The sequence below is a fragment of the Motacilla alba genome, chromosome 1A, assembly GCF_015832195.1.
Source record: "Motacilla alba alba isolate MOTALB_02 chromosome 1A, Motacilla_alba_V1.0_pri, whole genome shotgun sequence".
Lineage (NCBI taxonomy): Eukaryota > Metazoa > Chordata > Aves > Passeriformes > Motacillidae > Motacilla > Motacilla alba.
The window spans coordinates 29,975,100-29,996,849 of NC_052031.1; the positions used below are offsets into that span (position 1 = coordinate 29,975,100).

At 42.0% G+C, this 21,750-nt stretch overlaps 1 protein-coding gene across 4 annotated transcripts in view; it reads right to left on the reverse strand.

Moving 5' to 3' along the window:
* Positions 1 to 12,035, reverse strand: part of SCAF11 (SR-related CTD associated factor 11) — a 50,993-nt gene extending 38,958 nt beyond the window's left edge. The window contains exons 1-2 of one of the 4 annotated variants that reach the window (XM_038153725.1): positions 10,957 to 11,094; positions 3,295 to 3,487 (exon numbers count right to left, since the gene is read on the reverse strand). In XM_038153725.1, the coding sequence (XP_038009653.1) occupies positions 3,295 to 3,321 (27 nt within the window). In that variant the 5' untranslated portion in view covers positions 3,322 to 3,487; positions 10,957 to 11,094. Of the gene's footprint in view, positions 1 to 3,294; positions 3,488 to 10,956; positions 11,098 to 11,779 lie in introns of those variants that run through there. The other 3 variants (XM_038153724.1, XM_038153726.1, XM_038153727.1) reach the window with 3 other exon arrangements.
* Positions 12,036 to 21,750: the final 9,715 nt, after the last annotated feature.

Sequence of the window (21,750 nt, forward strand, 5' to 3'; positions counted from 1 at the left end):
AAATATGTTTTTAAAGAAAACAAACCTCAACAACTAGTCACATTCACAAAATCAGATTTTTGTTGGTGGTGGGTTTTGTTATCGTAGTTTTAGTAGTTAATGACAGAACATTTAGCCTCTGAAGTTCCTCATACAGGTTCATCCTAATCTCTAGACAATTACTGGGAACACATCCAGGTGCTGATGAAAAATTTTAAACATTTTGCCAGGACTTTTGTGCTGTCTAAGAGATGGGCTGAGAAAATACTTATAATTTCCAATGGCAGTTGAACATTTGAAAAGCTTTTGACCTACTTGTATCACTATGTCTAACACAACACATACACCAAAAAAAAAGAATAGGAAAAAAAACCACATTACTGGCTATTTGTCTAAGTACATCAAGAACTTTCACAGTTGTTTTATTTTTTATTTGGAAATACATCTGATTTGTCAGAAGAGCCTGGAAGGTAGACTTGCTTCAAGTGACAATTGAGTAATGTTGTTTGCCCTTCAATAAATGAGGGCTACATCGAGAATCTGGAAGCACTTATCCTGGATTTTCTCCTTTGTGCAGTAAAATCTCTTAGTCCAGCACATTAGTGAGAATAGAACCTACGGTAGCACTCAAAAGCAGGCTTTTAAAGAGGATCTTTACTCTTTGTAAGCTCAAATTGCACCTTGTCTGCATTCCCAAATCAAATCCAATAGAACCAACAAAGATGAGGAGAAAGAAAGACCAGCCTTGGGGAATAAAGAAAGAAATCTTTTTCTATAGGTGGTTTAAGCCTATTCATGTAGATCCAGTGTCTTGGAAAGAATCACTGCTATTCAAGCAAGGAGATACTGCTGATTTAAAGGCTTTTTCCAGATCCTCTAAGGATGCAATTACCCAAGAGAGCTGACAGCTTGCTGCCATCCAAAGAAGCAGCTATGTTTCTCACCACTAGTGATGGTGAGCCGACTCACTAAGAGCCATAGGGGTCCAAACACATTGCAAGGGACAGAATGAGGAAGGGAAGACATAAAAAGGCATTGCCCCTTTTGGAAGTGGTAAGGTGCAGAAAAAGCTCAGACTTTGTTGTCAAACCGCACCCCCTTCAAGGACACAGCAGTACCTAGCTAGATCAGCTGCCAGGTCCATGAAAATGCAAGGTAAAGTCACAGGAGAAAACTACCAAAGCCAAATGGCTAGAACTATATCATACTAAACAATACACTGCTGTCTGTTGCTCTTCTCCCTCCCTATACAAAAACCCAAAAAAGCCACCCCACCCAAAGCAACACGGTGGATATTATCCTCAGATTTTCCACAATCTAGCTGCAAGATACTGACATGTATACCTCAATTACAGATGCTGTGGCTACAGCTATGTCCCTGCTAGAATCAATGCTTTCATTTTTGTGGCCCAATCAACAACAACACAAATAGCAGCTGCAAACACTCACTGATGTCCAGTCAGCACTGGACAGGACAAAACCAAAACTGCTTCCTAAACAGGGAAGGCAGGCACAACTCCATCAAAATGTGCTTGAGAACTGCTGCAGTGACTAAGATGCAGTGACTATCCCTCAGTAATCTGTCTGACCATCCAGAAAATCAAGAGTTTTAAGAAAGAACCCTACAGTGGACACACACACACGGTAATCTCCTTCCTATAGATAATGCTTATAAACTGTCTCAAAAACCTGCAGTACAGATCTTGTTAAATCAGTGGAATAGGCAGTGCTCCTCATTGAAGTTTAACAAAAGAATACCTGCAAGACTTAAGCAAAAAATAAGAGTAGTAAGAAAAATGCCATTTAATAAGACCTCACATATTTGAGAATATTCTATGAACCATGGGGACACCATGTCTTTTGCAGAAAGCTGGGTGTTGAAGTGCTGCTACAAATCAGATTGAACACTAGAGTTTTGCAAGCAAAACACTTCTGTTTACTGGACTGTAAAAAGGCAGAATGGATAGCAGAAGTTTAGGATCTCTCCTGAACTCGTTTTAAAGGTGATAATAAACTGTGGAGAAATCTGCTGAAATACGCAAGTCAATGTACATCAACTATCTCACAAGATTTTCAGTATCTGGCAGCAGCAGTGAGGTTAGCTCATAAGACCATGTGACATCACATGTCAAAGTATAGGTGTGTGGCACCTTCATACTATCAGTGTGTTTCAGGGTGACCACTGACAACCAAGATGGCCCTGTGTTTAGGTAAATTCAATTTGCAGACAAAAAAACTAGATAAAACTAAACTTGCCAGTCAGCAAGGAACAGAATAAAAACAAAAAAAGGCACTTAAGGGAGTTAGTTGTCACAGTGCAGCTTCATTTGGTTCAAAGTATATGCTCCCAGCTGATCAATCTAACCTGTAATATAAAATTATGCATGTGTCCCAGCTGGGTCTTTAGTGACACTTATCAAGTCTGTGAGAAAACCTTTCCTACTCTGCTAGAGGACAAATTATGTTACTCAAGCCTCTGTCAGCTCTTGACAATGCAAAAGCAGTGAGGGCAAACCTGTGCAGCTTCCCTACATGCTAAACTAAGGAAATTTTGCAGGGTAGCTCCTCAGTAAGTCTGCACTGATAACATTGCTTTCCAAAGATGTTCTGAATTAAATAAGTCAATTCCAGACCTAATCTTTACAGAAATGCACAGCTGGGCTCATAATAGCCATAAGCAGGAAACATTCATTGGAGCTGTAGTTAAGTTCCTTGGGGAAAAAAACAGCTTCATTTATACAGGAGACAGGATGAATAAAACCTTCTAAAGAATGATACGAGGTGATGAAATGTGTATTCACAGAAATTTAAAGCCCACTTTATTTTTCTTTCCAAGCCAGTATTTTGAACAGAAGGCAATGTGCACTGTGCTGCTGTCTCTCCTGTGCATGCACGTGTATGATAAGACTCTCAACAGAAGAAGCACTACTCCACAAGCACCCCTGTAGGAAGAACATGTGTTTGCCACTGGCTAAGTCACATCATTTCCTATCCTGACAAACAAAACACTGAAATACTGTAGTAATTACCATAATACAAAAAAAAATATGAAAGAGAAAATAGTGTACATAACATGCCCTCACAAAATCTAGAATTCAGTACTTTGGTGTTTCTTCTAAGTAGTCTGTGACTAAACTAGGTGAAATTGAAATTTACAAATAACAGGAACTCATTAGGCATTAGGTAATATTTTCAAAGCGCACATGGTTCAAGCAACTAAATTGAATCAGCTTAAACTCAGGACCTTGCCTTCTGCTGTTCAGGCTCCTTAGTCACATGCATACTTTTGCAGCTGGAAGGGATATCATTACATACCAAAGTCAGCAAAAATGGCTCTGCCATTTCCAAGAACAGGGTTGTTTTTTTTAAAGTGCTTTTTTCTAGCCACTTGGAAGCACTAGTATTTTCATGCTTTCCACCAAAGTGCAGATATTTGGCAGTGGGTCATGGAGAGTAAGAACATGCTTTCCACTCAAGTAACCCTTCCAAATACAGCCATGTCACAGATCTGGGGGGAAAAAAAGTTTGTGTTTAGTCAATAAATCTTTGCTAGTCATTGCACTTAATTTCTCCTCCCCATAATCTTGATCTGTGCTTAGCATACACAAATAATTTTAAGTTCCTATCCCACTGCTACACAGCACATACAACATTCCCACAAGATGAATGAGCATACTTCAGCCACTGCTATGGCAACACAGCAGGACTTGTTGCAGTCATCTCTCTGATGCTAAAGAAACTAGAAAGACCATCTTTATTTTTCTTAATACCATCCTAATCATACCCAAATAGCCAGACTCAAACATCAGGGATGCAGGAGCTGAACCAGGAGACCTTGCAAAGACAGAAGCAGAGAATAAGACTTTTTAACGGGGGAAGGGAAAATGATGGGCAAAACTGATGGAGAAAGACTGAGCTCAAATGAAAAGTTCAGGGGCAGCAGCAAGTAGCATATTTAAGATGCAAAAAGTAATGGGGCAACAGAATGACAGTGGTAGGTGATTAGAGAAACATCTTGAGCTGTAGACAAAAAGGACAAATGCAGCAAAGGAAGAAACAGAATGCAATCATCCAACTACAGACTACCACTATTTTTTCTTTTACCCAAACCACAGTACTCCTATTTTTTAGCTTCTGCATGTTGAACCCCTGCAAAATGAAGGACATTCTCTTAACAAAATTCATGTAATGCACAGGCTTCCCTATAACTTTATGGTTTAACTTAAATGGGAAATAAAAAGGACACAGAAGATTGCATAGAACGACAGACACAGCCTTGATAAAAATACCCTGAACTCGAGTCCTCTATTAAAAAGCATGCTGTTCTTTCATTTGAAACATCAAATCAAGGGTTTAGACTTGGGTCATGTTTATGACATGTTCATGATTAAAAAAACTGCAGTTCTGCAAAAAAAAAATTCAGATTACAAGTAAAATATACAGACACTGAGTCAAAAACAAACAAAAGAGAGGAAATAACATACCCATTTAAAAGCACACGTTACCTCTCTGAGGCATACACTTTAAAAAAAACCACACTAGATGAGAGCTGTGGTGTCAAAAATACAGTCCTGGAGCTCCTTCTTGCTTTGAATAACAGCATTTCATAAGCTCAGGTCAAAGACCTACACTAACCTCTTACAAAACCCGAACAAAAAGAAATGCTGTATTTGTGGAAAAAGAGAGCTTGTGAAGGATTTATGACTACTATAATAATTTTAAGTGTAATTGTATTTTGTACAAAATCTCCTACAATATCTGTGGAATAACAATGCATGGAATGCCATTTCAGAAGTAGCAGATAGATGGGGAGTAAGCAGTTTCAATTACTGTTGATTTTGTTTTCACAGTCCTTACTCAGCAATAACTTTCAAGACAGCTAAAATAAAGTTAGAAAACCCCAGACAGGAAGAGAAAACCGCTTTGTAAGAAAAGGTCCTTCTTAGTACGAACAGCAAAGCAAAGAAAGTTAACACAAACTACTAATGCCAGATGGCAACCTCAGATCTGAGCTGGAAAATACAACCTGAACTCCATCACCTTTCCTTCCAATTTGTGCAGTGAGTCTCATAGATAGTCATGCTAATCACCTTTTTGGCTTCATCATATATATGGCTTCAAGAAATCATCTACAACACAACAGTACTTTACCGTGAATTCTTAAGTGACCAACATAGGCTTTGTTATAATTGTTATTATATGCCATTGCAAAAAGAACTTAAGCTTTCCATATCAACAACACTACAAGATCTCCATAGTCAGGAACTCCATTGTCATTCAAAGTTTCTTGCCAGAATAAGAACCTCAAAATAACCACTGGAACCCACTAACTTATCCAAGACTTGCATAAGGTACCCTTCTTGCTTAGGCTGATGAAATCGCATCTTAAAAATCACAATTGCATAGGTTTAGAGAGAAGAATATATTTTACTTTCATTATAGGTATCTTTATTTGGTAACATCCCTAAACCAAAACTCCAATGAGCTCAAGGCAGCCCTAACAGACTGATTTTCTCCAGCAGTTTCATAGGACTTCCAATTACGTTTTGTTACAATCATCTATCCACAATGGTCACTACCTCTTACCTAACAACTGATAAACTAAGAACATTTTAAAAAAGCAAAACTGCATATAGAAAGTGCTTATTCAGCAGCTGTATGGAAAACATAGGAGAATTTCATTGCCCCTTCTATGCCCAGAACTGCTGAAGTTATTCACTCTGAACAGTGAGCAGGCCAATTAAGACCAAATGCCTACCTTCAGATTCTACCTTAACATCCAGATTTTTAATATCAGTTCAACTCATTTTCATGTAAGTGTCTCCATCTCTCCTGTGGCATAGCAAGAAAAGCACAAGTTTTCATTGCTCCAGTTTTGGCCTGTGTTGCTATCTAAAGGTATGGACAGAGATGAAAACTTCTATCAGACACTAATCACATGGAATTTCACATTCTTTATTACTGCGGGCAGTCTAACAAAAGCCAGGTACCAAGCCACAGACAACAAGGGTTAACACAATTGACATTTCCAAGCAATTTTGTACTAGCTTGAAAGTTTCAAATACCACTAAATGCATCACTCAGGTTTACTCATAAATAGTACCTGCAAAGGCAGATCACAGTTAAGCAGTACTTTCACCCCTAACCATTGCATTTTAACGTGAGCTGACCAATCCTTAAATTAAAAAATGCATTAAGAGAGACATTATTAGTGTCTTTTAGAAAAAGTGATCAGATACTGCAATTTATTAGGCTTTAGAAAACAATTTCTGGAAAACATTTCTACTTCCCAATTCCCTCTACATATTCTTTTATTCACACACACACACAAACACACACACACACACACACACAAATAATCACACACAAAATCTGAAAAAATCTTAGAAAGTTAAGAAGAAATACCATCAATCATAGAACCATAAAATTAAAATGTTATTTTTCATTTTTGCTATAGCAGAATATTTTTGAGTTTAAATTCCAATTTGGTGTTCTCACAGAGAAAAAAAAAGAAAAAACAATACTATTTTTTCATCAAAATAAATTTGTGAGACAGCATATAAAAATAAAAATGCTAATAAAAAATAAATGGGTGAAAATACTCAACTTAGCACAACAAACACAAATATAAGACATAGATGTACAATGCATACACAGGTGTGTGTGTATGTATTTGTTTCCTGAATAAATTAAATGCAGTATTTTGATTGTCCTTTGGGAATTCAGTTAACAATTTCCCAAGTTTAGAAGTGACAACTTCCACACTTAGTCATATTGGATTTGTTTCTCCAACTGCAAGTCTTTAGGAAACTTGATGCACTGCAGTAAAAGGACATAGGAAAGTTAAATCTTTCAGGAAGAGGCAGCTTCCTCTTTTCTTTTTTTTTTTTTTTTTTTTTTGAGTGTCATGATTTGACACTGGCTAAACTCCAAGCACCCACAAAAACTATACACTCATTCTGTTCTGCTATAGTTGAGAAGAGGAAGGGGAAAGAAAAACTGAAGAGCTCATGGGTTAAGATAAGGATTAGGAGAAAATACTAAAGGGCAAAATAGGCTTAAACAGTATAAAGAAAATTTATTTTCAGAATTAAAAGAGGATATTAAGAACTAAGATAAACTTCTAGAACACCTTTATCCTCCTTCCAGCCCCTCCCTCCCTCCCACCAACAGCACAGAGACAAAAACATGGGTGTCTTTAGTCAGTTTGGTCTTTTTTAAAAAAATCTTCAGTTTGATTAGGGAAACGAGTTTGGTTTTTTTTCTGCTGTGCCATGGGGTCCTCCTCACAGGAGTGAGTTCTCTGTGAACTTTTCTAGCATGGTTATAATTGTCACAAGTAGCAGTCCTACCCAACCTGCTGCAAAGTGAGTTCCTCCCACAGGCAAATAGTTTTCCCACAACTGTTTTTTCATGGGTCATTAGTTCATGGGGGGTAGTCTTTTGAGGATGAGCTGCTCTACTTTGGAAGCAAGGGTCTTCTCTCTCTGTTCGAGTTCCCCACTAGATTACAGCCTTTCAGTATCTACTTGCTCCAGCACGAGCACCTTTTCCCATGGGCTGCAAGTGGACCTCTACATCCCTCCATGCACTTAATGAATTACAGCGAAACAGCCTGTTGTATTATAGTCCTCACCAGAGCTTGTAGAAAAATCTCAGGTCCAATGTCCAGAGCACCTCCTCCTCCTACTCCCTCCTTTCACAGACCTTAGTGTCTCCACTGTGTTCTCCTCACATGTCTTCTCCTTCTCCTTTTCTCTGACACGAGGGAGAATTGTTATTTGTAGGTTCATTTGCTCTCAAGTTCAACCAATTCAAAAGTTCTTATAGGGTTTTGTAGTGCTGAAAGGTTGATCCCATCTGGGGTCCACATCAGGGAATTGCTCATCTTGCCCCTCGCTGTCGGCCATGCAGTCCCCTCCAGCACTGCATGGGCAGCACTGGCTGCTGGCTCCATTCAGCACCTCTTTTCATGTGGGGTGCCAAAAAGGAGAAGCTGCTGCTGCCCCTGCCCTTCTGCTTGCAGCATGGCTGGTTAAAAGAGGCCAAGCAAGCACAGTTCACTGCAGACCATGCCCAGACAGCGGCACAGGCGCTCACCCTGGCTGCATGGCCCTGGCTGTGCAGCCACTTGTGGTGTCCCTGGCAGCATGGCCCCAGCAGCTGCCTCACATGGCTTTTCCTTTTCTTAAATATGCCATCACAGAGGCATTACCAGATTCTCTAATTGGGCCGCCCAACATGTCCACCATCAGAGCCTTCAGGGATTGGCTCTGCTGGACACAGTAGAAGTTTCAAGGAGCTTCTCTCTCAGAAGCAGCCTCTGCGGCTTCCTCTGCCCCCACTAAAAGCCAGGCTGCATTAAACCAACACGGTTGGTTGGTTGGTTTTTTTAAAGCTCCCAACAGAGAAAAACTACTTGTTGAATATGGTGTGGAGCACTTACAGATTATGCGCATTCAACCTTTGAGAGCCCTTCCAAGGCATCACCCTCATCATGCCTTTGGCGCTTCACCAAAGCCAGATGCAGAGGTGACAAACCTCTCAAACAGAGCTGTTTGAGACTGCAGAGCTGCAGCTTTAGCGAACAGAAAGGTAGAGGTACACTCGCCTTCCATCTTCCAGCTAGAGCCCTCCCTTTGCTACTTCATGACTGTAGCTATGTTGCTACATAACAGAATCAATTGGTTCAGGGTATCAAAACTAAGCAACTTTCTTGCAAATTGTGTCCATACCTCACCAGCCGGGTGAACAGAGATTAAACAACTAGGGAAGATACAATATCACAGCACACAGACCCTCGCCAATCAAGCTCACTGCCTTTCAGGGCAAAGTGGACTAGTAGATACAGATGAAACAAAATGCATCTACGCTGCTGAAAAGTGATGAACAAGCCTTGTTTTGAAGCGCTCAAGAGCATGTGGGCTTACAGAACTCTGGCATTGATGAGTACAGAGGATGCTTAACACTGCATCTCCAACCTGTAATTAAAAAAAAGGCAGAAAAACTGGACAATGTCAATATTTATAAAATCTACTTCAGCCTTAAAGGGTTTAGCAGATTAACCATAACCATTTAAAAATTAATTCAGAAAAGCTGATAACAATGCTTGACAGCACTGAATAGTCAGTCTAGCCATCATGAGGAATTGTTCTGCATGTTTTTTATAGGTATTAACTAGAAAGACAATTTTTGTCCCTCACCTTAGACTGCTGGCAAAGAAAATCTGAACACTGAACAGTGGACTGAAAGAAAGCCAGGCTTCAAGAATTTTGCTGTAGGTATGACAAGTCAGCCCTGCCAACTTTTACCAGCAGTGGTTTTTTCATGCCTATTAATATAAAGTATTTTTAAATACATCATTATTTGAAAGACAAATTATCCTTTAATTACTATATAAAGCCAACTGCAGTAATTTAAAAAGTTTTTGCACAGGTTTTTTTAGTACTAGGGACAGCGGAAGACTGAGAAGATTCTTCAAAGAAATCCTGTAACAGGATAAAACAAAAACCCAATAGATGTATGTAACTTGAAAAGAGCAATCATGTACAATGGGCAGAACCGTCTGCAAGCTTTAGAAAACCAGGGGCTAGAAGCCATGCAACAGCTGCATCAAACTACAGCCAGCTGAGAGCACAGAGAAACTCTTCATCATCTAGATGTTTCCAAGGCAATAGCTGACTAACTGGAGAGTAAGATAAACTACAACTGCTCGTTGGGTCAAACTCAACACTCTTCACATATGCAAGAAACTCAACCTTCACATGTGATAGAGAACCATAAATCATGGCCAAAACACTCACCATGTACCATTCAACTTTGGAAAGTTCTTTCCAAAGGCAACCCGAATATGAGGTAAAAACTACTCAACCCAGGATTACTGCTATTCAAGAAGGTCAGAAAAAACATTCTCTTCCATGACCATTTGGAAGACAGAGATTTCCTCACACAGACACAAAGCTGTTACCTGCTCTGCTCATTCCAAAGCAGACTTAAGGTCAGTGATACATGAAAAAAAAAAGGACATTTTTTAATTTGTGTCATTTGTCACTCTGAAAGCTGACATATCAGCAAATGTAAACTGCTGAAAAGAAAGCTTAAAAAGATGTAATATTCTGACTAAACGCCTAAACAGCCTCCCCACCTCCAATATGGCTCATCTCAGGGAATCACAAAATCAAACACTGTATTCCTTGTTAAAGAAAACACTTGAAAAAGTACTTGGGATCACTTCCAAGTATTTTTCATGCCACTGATGAGGATGCTATCCATTTTCTTTTAATAATATGAGTTGCTAAATACAGTTTTTCCAGTTAAAAAAGAAGAGACGTGGATCATCACATATAATCAACCAAATAACAGCAAATTTTTTGTCACTCTGTCATTTCTTTTAAGAAGTCTACTACTTATTTCTGCTAAGAGCAAATGAAATCATGACAAAATAACTCTCCCATGTGTAAGAGTCTGAATACCTAAATAATCAAATTTAAGTCAGATTATACTTAAAACTATGATCCACTGCAAAGAAAATCAGAAGCCCCCAACACACCAGTGATCTACAAACTTAACACTGGAACTCAGTTAACTAGATTCCCCTTTAAGGTTACCAAAGCTATAAAATTCCAAACTTAAAATAGCTGCTCAATAATCACAGACATTCCAATCCATCATATAATAATTACTTAGATGGGCACAGCCTTAACTGTCTCCTGATATTTTAAATAAATGACTCTTTGCCAACAGCACCTAGTTACTGATACTAAACACACGGCAACTGCCCGGCCTTTCTCTCTGTTATCTCGTTCTCCCTAAGAATTTAAAATTAATTAGTAGTCTAAGAGCAAAACATCGTGAGAGGGCGGGGACAAATTTTAGTCCTAACAATGCTGCTTTGTTTTGAAGTTATAAATGTGGAGATGGACTGTCGAAGATGAGTTACATTTTAGGCTCAGGCTAATAATATTCTTTAATACTTACCAAAGGTGGGGGGGGGGAAAGAAACTAGGACACCATGTACTATAAAACACAAGAACTGGAGATTATCTCACTGGCTCGGTAAATTGCTTCCAGGCTCCAGCGCTCCCCCTGTGCAACTTTGCTGATGTCTAAGTCGCGATCCCACAGCGGCACAAAAGCAGAGCTAGGCTTTGAGCTGAGCCTCTCCGTGCAACTTCCTGCACAACTCCAAGGTCCCAAGAGCCGCTCCTCCAGCAAAAGCCGCCGGTGTTCACAGCTCCAGGCGCCCGGTCGTGCGCCCACCCCACCGGGAGCAGAGGGACGGCGGCGCTCCGCGGGCCGTATCTTTGTTCAGCCCCGCTCACGGGTCAGCGGGCAGGGCTGCTGCTCCTCCCGGTGCGGCTTCTCGAAAGCTTTCGGCACGGAGCGGGCCTGCGGATCGCCCCGGCCGCCCCGCTTTGTTTCCCCTCTCGCCCCAGGGGGCCGGCGGGCACGGGAGCCGGACCCGCGTCTCGCCGCGGCGACCGAGCGTCAGCACCGGGCCGGGCCGGGCTCCCGCTCGGCGCCACGACGCGGGCGGCGAGGAGGGGTGGGGAGGGGAGGGAAGGGGGAAAACGCGGCCGGAGCCGGCAGCAAACTCCGCCCCAGCCCGACGGAGCGGCGGGAGCGCCCCAGCCCGGCGGGCTCCGCGCGGGGCCGAAGCGGGAGTGCAACGCCTCCGGCCCGACCTCCCCTCCCGGCCCGCCAGCGCCCGGCCCCGGCCCCGGCCCGCGGCCCCGAACACTTCCCCTCGCCGCGCGGAAATTCCCGAGGGAGGCGGCGGGCACCAGCCGCCGGTGCTCACCTGGCGCCGCGACGTTTCCTGGCGCGGTGTGCGCCCCGCAGGGAGCGGCGAGTCCGGCTGCCCGCGCCCCCTCCGCCGCCTCGGGGCTCGCGGGGCCCCGCGCGCTCAGCGCCCGCCGCGCCGCCACATGTCCGCGCGTGGCCGGGAGAGCACGGCGGCAGCGCCGGCGGGGCCCGAGCGGGGGCGCTGCTCCGCTCCAGCAGAGGCGGCGCCCGGGCGGCACAGAGAGCCGCCTCCGGCCCGCCCCGCGCCGCCCCCCGGGAGCATTATGGGATAGGTCCTCCAGCACCGCCTGGCGGGGAGGGCGGGGGGAGGGCACGTGACCTGGCGGCCCCGCCCCAGCCGGGCGCCAATGAGGCGGGGGGCGGGGCCGAGGCGGGACCGTGCGCCGCGGGCGGGGGCGCCCTCTGGTGGCGGCACGGCGGCCGGGCGCGGCTGAGGCATGGGGGCGCGGATATGACGTCATTTGTCCGCGACGCGGGGCACCCCGAGTGCCGAACCTTTTTAAAATTTAATTAATTTTATTAATTGTAGGAATAGTAGCATTTTAACCCAGTTAGGCACACTGGAAGAAGCCCTGTAACCACAAGAGTGTGTGGCGGGGCAGCCTGGGTCCGGCCCTGCAGGGAGAGGAAGCGGTTCCTGCGGGGCCCCAGGCGCCGCGGAGTCAGCGCGGTTCGTGCTGGCTGCGGCCTGTGCGCGCACGGACACGGTGGCGGCTCATCCTTGCACATTTCCCTAGCCCGTTGTTTTCGAAGCGGTTTGCCGTGGTGGCGTACGTCCTGATTATGGCAGACGGAAAAGCAGTTCAGTGCAGCTGCCGCTTCTGCGCGCTGGTCCCGTTACAGCTGCATCACAGCAGCGCCAGGCTCTGCGTCTGCCCGAGGCTCCAGAGCAGCGGAGCTGAGGCTCAGAGGCCCCGGAGACCTGGGAAGCGCCCTGGAGAGCCCTCAGCTGAAGGCCCAGGGAAACGCACCTGCTATAGCAACAGACGACAGGAAGGAGAAGCAGCTCCCCAAATACGCAGGCTTGGTTTAGTGTTTCCTTGCGTTCACAATGAAGTCACAGCCTGAATAGGGTAAAATGTGTCAGCGTCAGTTTATCAAGAATCATGATACCTTATTAGTTGTCATGATTACTGAGAGAGTATTAATTTAGGATCATATCGGAAGAATTTGAATTAAGTAAGAGCGGGCTGTGGGAGAGAATGTAAGAAGAGTGACAGAAAGGAAGGAAAAGACTGTGTTCATTGGAAGGCTGCAGGGAAATGTAATAAGAAGTAAGACTATTCCCATAGCTGGAAAATTTTGGAAAACATAGATTTAGGGTGAAGATTAAATGTTTAAGGTAAGTCTGACTTTAAAGTGATTAAGGTTAATAAATTCCTCAAATTCTTCAATGGGATTATATAAATAAAGGAATGAGGTGTTAGGACAATTGGCATTAAAGAAAGCTTTGTTATAAACACAAATGCTGTGTTTTGTCTACACTGAGGTCTTGAATGACCCTAGGACTAGACACTGAAGCAATTAGGAAGGGAGAACTGCAGCAGCAAACCAGCAGTGTGTTTACCTAGCCAATCACAGGGTCAGGTTTTGTTGGAAGGAGGGCGTACTATACACAGCTACTGTGTGTTACTCTTTGTTACTCTTGAATCTCTTAATTAAAATGTTTACTCAGTCATTTGGGGCTCACAGGTGCAGAGAGAGGTTGGAATTCACTGCTTCTGCCACAAGATCTGATGATGTTGCTGTCACCCACTCATGCTGCACAGATCATGTTGCACAGAAGAGCCAGTCAAGCTGAAGAGAAATATCTGTGTGAGAGAGAAATTCAAAGAGAAACACTCATCACATCTGATGTGCTGCCTGTACTTTCATTTGATCCTCTGATTGTCTGTCTCACATCCATCCCAGCTCTGGCTTTTATGGTTACTCACACAACTTCAAGATATGTAGTAACAGTCAAGTGGCTCTGGCTCTCTCCCACTCACCTTTTGAGATGGATGTGTTCTGTTCACTGTTTTTGATGGGGGGATGGAAGGTGTGACAGACAGCTGTGACTTCCTTCCTGTCAGCTCTGGCAAATATGTCTTTAGTTTTCCTATGTGTACATGAAGTTCCAGCCTGCAGAGTTTTCCAGTCCAATCAGGGCTGAAGGACAGTCCTGTCCAGTTGGATGTCTGCTCCCAGAAGCAGTCTGTCAAGGATGAGCAGCTGGACACATCTGCCAAAGGTGAGCCTGAGGTGTCGCTCCTTCTGTGAGCTCTGTGCCTGCTGAAAGGAAAGGGGGAGTGAGGAGTTAATGTTTTGTACAAGGGTATAGAAAAAGAGGGTCATGAACTCTGATTTTCACTAATCTCTGCAAACCCTGTGATATAGGCACTTTCCTAAATTTATTGGTCATTCATGCAACCATTAGTATTTTTCTCAAAAATCAAGACAGTAGAATGATTTGACCTGAAGGGATAGCTGAAATATCATTAGGAATTGAGATGAAGATGGCAGGAAAATAAGTATTAGCTGGTGCAAAGTTGATAGGAATGAATACAGAAATTGTTCACATTTCTGAATTAGTGGATGAGTTGTCAGCACCAGCCAGTTTTGCTGAAAGGAAGCATCTCAAATTCAAAATCTGAATATCTGGGAGCCAATCTTGATATTTTTGACATTTGATAATTTTGTTTTCATGCTTTATGGTGGTAAAAACATAATGCCTTTAGTCTGATTTAATATGTTCTGAGGTCTTCAACTTCCTCAAGTGACTGATGGCGGAGGTTATCCTTAGTCGAGGTAGACAGCACACCAATAAATCCTTTGCAGGTGAAGGATAGGACTAGTATAGGCAGTTACTATTGCCTATTGTCTCTTCCAGGTAGGCATGAGTAGGGCTGTTTCTTCATTTCCAAACAGATCCAGAATTTTCTGCTGAAAGACCATGAGTAAACCTCAGGCGCTAGGAGACACACAATTTTTAGTGGTACTTGGAGGCCTTTTGTGCGTGCCCTGTGTTTTGTTTGGGAGATTTACTCTGCCCACATTTTCAGAGTTTTCCAGAATCCGTGAGAGCTGGAAACTTCCCTGAAGCGGAGCCTCTCACCAACTTACGTTTCTCTCAGGATGCCAGCATGGTGTGGAAGCACAAGCAAAGCCATACTCATGGCACAGCTCTGACTATGATCAGAAGCCAGATGTGCCAGAGAAAAACTGGAACACATGCAGGGAGAACAGTGTGAATGAGGGCATGGTCATTTGGAGAGGGGGGCAACGGGGAGTGTGATACTAGGAATAAGAGAGCTGTTGGGGTGAGGGAAAGGGGGAGATGATAGCAGAACTGACAAAGAGATTTTGATCACAATATGGTAGAGCAAAGGAGGGGAGGTGATGCTTGATGAAAGTAGGGGTGAGTCAAGCGTGAGACACCTGGAGGACAAAATGGTAGTTATCCATTAGAGCAGAAACTAGAATTGTCATTGAGCACAGAGGGCAAGATGGAGACAACTGCTTATTTGTGGTGTGAATTTTAATTCTTAACTTGGAAGTATTCTGTGCCATCCTACACCATTTGTCATTAACACAACATTGCAATGAAGGCACAGGTAAGTGACTTTATTATTATTATTACTTTTTTCAATGTAATGAGCCTGAAGTGGTATTTCTGGGGTCTTGAAGCTGCCAGTACTACATTCTGTGTCTGGAAGAAAGGAGGCGAAAAAACGTTAGCATACTGGATTGTTCTTCCTGCTGTGACACTGTTGGGACTCATCAGTTAAACCACTGCAGTATGCTATACCCAGGGAACAGAAGAACTATTGATGATATAATACTTCTGCTGTCTGATTTCAGATGCTCATTTAAGTAATAAATGATTCATCTATTTGGCTCTTGGATTTTGAGCTTTTAAAGAATGTAGATATATGCAAATGGCATAAAAAAAAAAGTGGACATTCAGAATGTATTCAGAGCTCGTTCACCCTCTCTGCCCCATGCAGGGTCAGTCATGTATATGATGCTCCTTCACTCAGTATATTCTTCAAGATCTCTGGTGGTGGACTCTCCTTCCAAAGTCTCCTTCTTCAAGCAGGCCACTTCTCTAGTTTAAAATTTATACTTTTAGAAAGCTGTCCTGATTCATATCTATGATCCTTCCTACTGCATCAGAAGCCCATTCATTTATCCCTGTCCACCATAAGCGCGGTATGAGATTGTCCCGTTGCTGTTTGAAACAGATTTTTACTTGCTTTTCCATTTTTAATTAGTTTTCAATCTCTTTTAGGTTAAACAACAGTGAAAAGTCTACTAAAATCAAACATATTGTAAGTTATTTGTCTGCCCTATCCAAGGGGCTTGATATTTTCCTATAACAGGAAACCAGAGTGATTTGGCAGCAGTTGTTCTTGAAAAATTAGTGTTGGACATTGTCTTCTTCTTAACTTTGAAATAATTAAAAATTGTTATCTTGATAATTTTTTCAGAGAGATTTTTTTGGGACTCTGTGTGTCCCTCTTTCCAACAACAAATTTTTGTTACTGTTTTTAATTTGAAATTCAACTTTGTCTTGCATTTATATATTATGCAAAAAAAAACCCCAATTTACTGAAAATAAACTAAGTGGATTAGCTCATTGTTCCAATAATGGGGTGTTCTGAAGTCTCTGTCTTTGGTACTGGCATTCTCATTTCTTTTTAGGGAATTCTTAATTTTAGAATTCTGCTATATATTTATATATATTTCTCCAAGTAAGTAGGTTATATGTTTTCTTTGTCAACATGCCTCAAATACTTGGCTGCACAGAGAACATTATTTCAGTATAGATTGAGAGACTAGTTTTTTATTTACATGCAATATGTCTTTGCTTGCAAGTTTCATTGTTTGGAAATACAGCGTGATAGTCTATAAATAAAAGTAAGTGGGATGAGTTAACACAGACTGGTGAGCAATTTCAGACTTCTTTTTAGCCAAAGGTAATATAAAAGTCTGGTCTAACACCTAAAAAAATCTTTTTTGAGAGTATAGTCAGTCACAGTATAGACAATTGTTCTGTTTCCTTTTTTTCTTCTATTTGTTTTAATAAATCACAGAATCACAGAATATTCTGAGTTGGAAGAGATCCACAAGTATCATCAAAGTCCAACTCCTGGCCCTACACAGGACAAACCCAAGAGTCATAAATGCTAGTAGCCACCATGTTGGAAACAAAGTTATCAAGCCTCTCCTTTGATATTTTGGTTTGGTGGGTTGTTTGATTGGTTTGATTTGGTTTGGTTTGGTGGGTTTTTTTGGTCTTCTACTTCGTTCAAAGATACTGGTCAGTTGCTACTGGTTCTACTGGATACATTAGAACTGGCCACCTTTGCCATTTAGTAAAGTATATACAGTTGTCCCTGTTGGCCTGATCTTTGACAAAACTGAGTTTCAAAAGATGGACAGGATGAGATCAGATAACATTTGACAGCACATATTTCAGATTCACAGTATTTCTATGTTCAGTACCCACATGTCAGTTCCCAGGAGTTTCTTTTTCAAATAAAGTATGTTCTAGCTCTGACGCTGAAGATCTTGGACAAAACCTTGGGATATCAGACTTTCTCAGTTCTTTGTGGGTAGCAGCAACCCTTTTGTGTAGGATCAGAGGAATTTTGTAATGGTCTTGGCTGGAATTTTTCTCTTGTTTTGCCAGGTTGTTGGTCACACTTTGACTGTGCTCCATGGAGATAGACTGGAATTCTCTGGAATACATCCCACTGTAGAAATGAAAGCTGCTATTAAAAGCAATATTGAATATCTGGAGGAAGAAAAGGCTTCCTGTGTTTAGGGCTCTGAGGAAACAGGATGTGAGATAATTAGCCATAATTTATAATATATAGCCATATTGTTTCCTCAGCAAGAAATGGGATGGGTGTTATCCTGTCACCATTCTTTAATTATTCTAAGAGTTCCCATGAGCATTTTGCATCCTAGTACTGTGCTGTGACCAATCATATTTATTCACAATTTTAAGACAAAAAATCCTCAGAGCTTTTAACACTAGTATGAACATACCTAACAATTTTTAACAACAATCCAACAGTGCACTCCTTAGCAAAAATAGCCACCATTCTTTCCTTGTTCCAAATCATTTGTTCTAATTTGTGGGGTGATGACCTGTCTAACCAATTTAGTCCATTGAACTTAAGCTGAACCATATTACATTATGTTTCTCTTCACCACCCTGAACAGGCTTACTGGTTTCGCTCAAACTTGGTGTAACAACAGGTTGACATAAATATTGTTTAAAGTGTTGTCTGTTAGTACCACCCTTCATCTTAGACTGTAGGAGATAGCTAAATAAAAGCAAAGTTAAACTCAAATTAAAGGCCCACATGAGCTTGAACTCATTGGATGAAAAGGTTTTGCTCTGGGACTGTGTATGACAGAGTGAGAGGAGGATGAGAGGGAGTGAAGGTAACTGGTGTCATGGTTTAGCCCCAGGCAGCTGCACTCCAATGATGGAGGAACTGCTTTTATTGTGTCCCAACACTCACGGACATAAACAAATGTTGAAAACAGTGTTCCTTCCCTATTTTTGTTTGTTTACCTCAAGGGATGAAAACATCTTATCTGTCAAGAGTTTATGCAATTTGAACCATACTGGAGAATATTATAATACTGCAATCTAATAGCCTTGTTTCATGTGAATCAATATTTTTCTACTCACATGCACATCTAAAAGATTTTTATTTTTTAAACAGATGTAAAATGTTCATTAGTTGTTTTTTTTTACATGACAGATATGGACAGATTGATTTTTCTGAAATTCCTTATTTAACCTTGAGAGATTAAGAACATTCTTTGGCCTTTGCTGGTTCTACTGTAGAACAGCTCCTTATATTTAATTTAAAATGCTGAATCTTTAGCACAGATTTACTTTCTCTAAAGTATTGATTAACTACTACAGTTCAAAGGTGCTTTGAAATCTTCATCTTCCTAGTTGTCCAGCATGTTGAATCCTGCAATGTCCTTTGCCCTTCCGCGAGATTTTGCATACACTAGACTTCTGAAAGTTTCTTGCAGTTGCCACTCCTCCTGTTGAGGAAATCTGTATCCATAACTTTGTGGTTTAGCAGTGGCAGTAGCAGGAAGAACAGGAGTCTCTGAAATCCAGCTTACCAAGCCGTCAAGTTGTGGTGCAAGAGAAGTTAACGAACATGATGCAGAATGGTGTCTCCAGAAAATGCCTGTCTTTTCATAACAAGAGACATTACCTTCCCCTCCTGCCTAATCTGTCCCTTTCCCAACAGTTTCCATTTTGGAAAAAAACAACCACACACAATACAAATAAATCACAAACTGATGGTTCTTTACAATCATCTGCCATGCAATTTGAAACATTGTTTCTGCTCTCTGTTGCGAGGTGGTAACCATGAGCAAAATGGAAAAGCAGATAACAGAGATGGAAATATCCTCTTTGATTGCTCCACATAAGTCAATCAAGCTTGTCATGAAGTACCCAGAGAGGGCAGAATACAATCCATGTTCGCTTTAGGTAATGTTTTGGTGAGGCGGTGATGAGAAAAAACGATTTTACTTAGTTGTTTTGATTTTGAGATAGTTAATGTCATCTTTTCAGCAAGTCTGAGTCAGCCAAGTTGATTCCCTGTGATGATTGTGTGGCTCTTCTTCACAGAAGGCAGAAAACAGAAATGTAATTCAGTGTCTCTTAGGTGAAAAAAGGAATTGCTCTGAGGCAGCAGCTCTCAGGGGCTGGGAAGCTTCTTGGAGGACTTTCCGGCCATTTTTCTCTACTAACTACTTTTGGAGTTGTGTGTGTTTCTTTGAATGCATTCAGAAAATGTCACATCCTAAGCATAACAGGCAGTAATCCAAGTGACTAAAATAAGAACAAAACTTCGCCATAACTTTTTAAAAAATCATTCCAGGCTTCAGATTATGTGCTGTACAGCTCATATGAATTACATCAGTTGTCAACACCACCACCATCAGCTTTTCTAAACAATCGTTTAGTTTTGTATTGTTATCAAATACTTTATCTTGACAGCATAATTAGTGATTTACTGCACCCAAACTGGGCTATGTTATTACAGTCCCTAGACAGTAATCCTCAGCTGATCACCCAGTGAAGTCAGCCAAGAGGTTGCTAGCTAATGGTCCGATGCAAACTGAAGTGCAGTTCGCTATCTAATAAACACATTTGTTCATGGCACACTCGCTAATAAGAGCACCACTAAAAAAGAACACCCCTTAATCATGTATAATACCACTGGTGTATTTTTAGTGCATACTAAACAATCTTTTTACTCAAAAGAAGAACGAAGGATCCGCTCTACTAAAAGTATACCCCACTTAATACACTCTGAGAACAGTATGTTCAAAATCATGTTGAAATTAATTATTTCTGACATTTACCCCAAAATAACACTTTAACAAGCCTCTGCTTGTCTGCCGCTGCTCAGGATGACATTATGGAAGAAGGCAGCTAGGTGGAGGAGTTGTTAATGTTATGGTGCTCACATTCATGCAGCCACCATCAAGGCTGGACTAAAGGACGTGTTAGTTTTATGCTCTGAGAAGAGTTTTGTTGAATTGCTGAGATTACCCATAGATTATAAAATTAAGGAGAAATATAATTATTTCTTCAGTCCATCATCCCATGCTCTGGGGTTTTTCTAGGCTGTTTTGATTTATTTTGTTCTATGGTTAGATTTAAAAGTATTCTTGTCACTTAAGTCACAATTTTTTGCAGTGAAGCTTTTTCCACCTGAAGTTTGCTTGTCCTTTGTATTTAAAATGCTGAAAGAAAAGTTTAGCCAAAATTCAAAGCACTTTCATACCTGTAAATACTAACTAAAAATAGGAAAGTAACCTTCCCAATAATAAATCTTTGACTTGAGCATGTTTCTGATACTCCCTCTGCTGCAGTCTTTGGCACCAGAGCTGTGTGGTACACTGCATGCTGTGGGTCCCAGTCCCTGCTGCTCTCAGCTCTGCATGGCAGAACAGCAAGGTTGCCATGGTATGAACCATCACCCAAGCAAGGCCCATGGGACACAGAAGTGGAAGAGAAAATTTGGAGTGGTGTATGAAAGGAAAAGCCATAATCTCTTCAATAGACCCAGGGGATAAAAAGAGGGACTGGGTTGTAACTATCATATAATGTCAGAAATCAGAAGGGATTTGAGCCATTAAACCCAATTAGCCAGCTGTTGGAGGAAAGAACATCCTAATTATGTTCTTCCCCCCACACCTTGCTGTTACCATAGACCTGATAAGGTGGAGTGATTGCAGGTAAATACTCTTGTTGCTCACAGCTCCTTAGTGAGATGTTGTCCGTTGTCTGTGTCTTCTTTTTACATAGGATTGTGATACATCCTGCTTGTGATATGCCTAGACAGAATGGTTATGTATTCGTTTGTTTATCAGACAGAATTCACAGAATCGCAGAGTTCTCGTGACTGGGAGGGACCTCTAGAGGTCACCTGGTCCAACCTCATCTTGCTCAGGAAGGGCTTCTAGTTGCCCCAGACCATGTCTAGATGGCTTTTGAATATTCCAGAGATGGAGGTCACAGCCTCCGTAGGCAATCTGTGCCCTGATATTCAGAGGGAACCAGCTGTGTTTCAGGTTGTGTCTGTTGTAACAGATTCTATCTCTGGGCACCATTGAAAAGAGCCTGGCTCCATCCTCTTTACACCTTCCATGCAGGTGTTTGTGCACACTGATGAGATCCCCTTGAGCTTCCTCTTCTCCAGGCTGCATAGTCCTAGATCCCTTGGCCTTGCCTCCTATGTGAGGTGCTCCAGTCCCTTTGTCATCTGTGTGGTCCTTGGCTAGACTCTCTCAAATAGCTCAATATCACTCTTGTAGAGAGGAGCCCAGAACTGGACACAGCACTCCAAGTGAAGCCTCTCCCCAGTGAAGGATCACATCCCTCAACCTGCTGGCAATGCTTAGCCTAACACTTGCCTTCTTTGC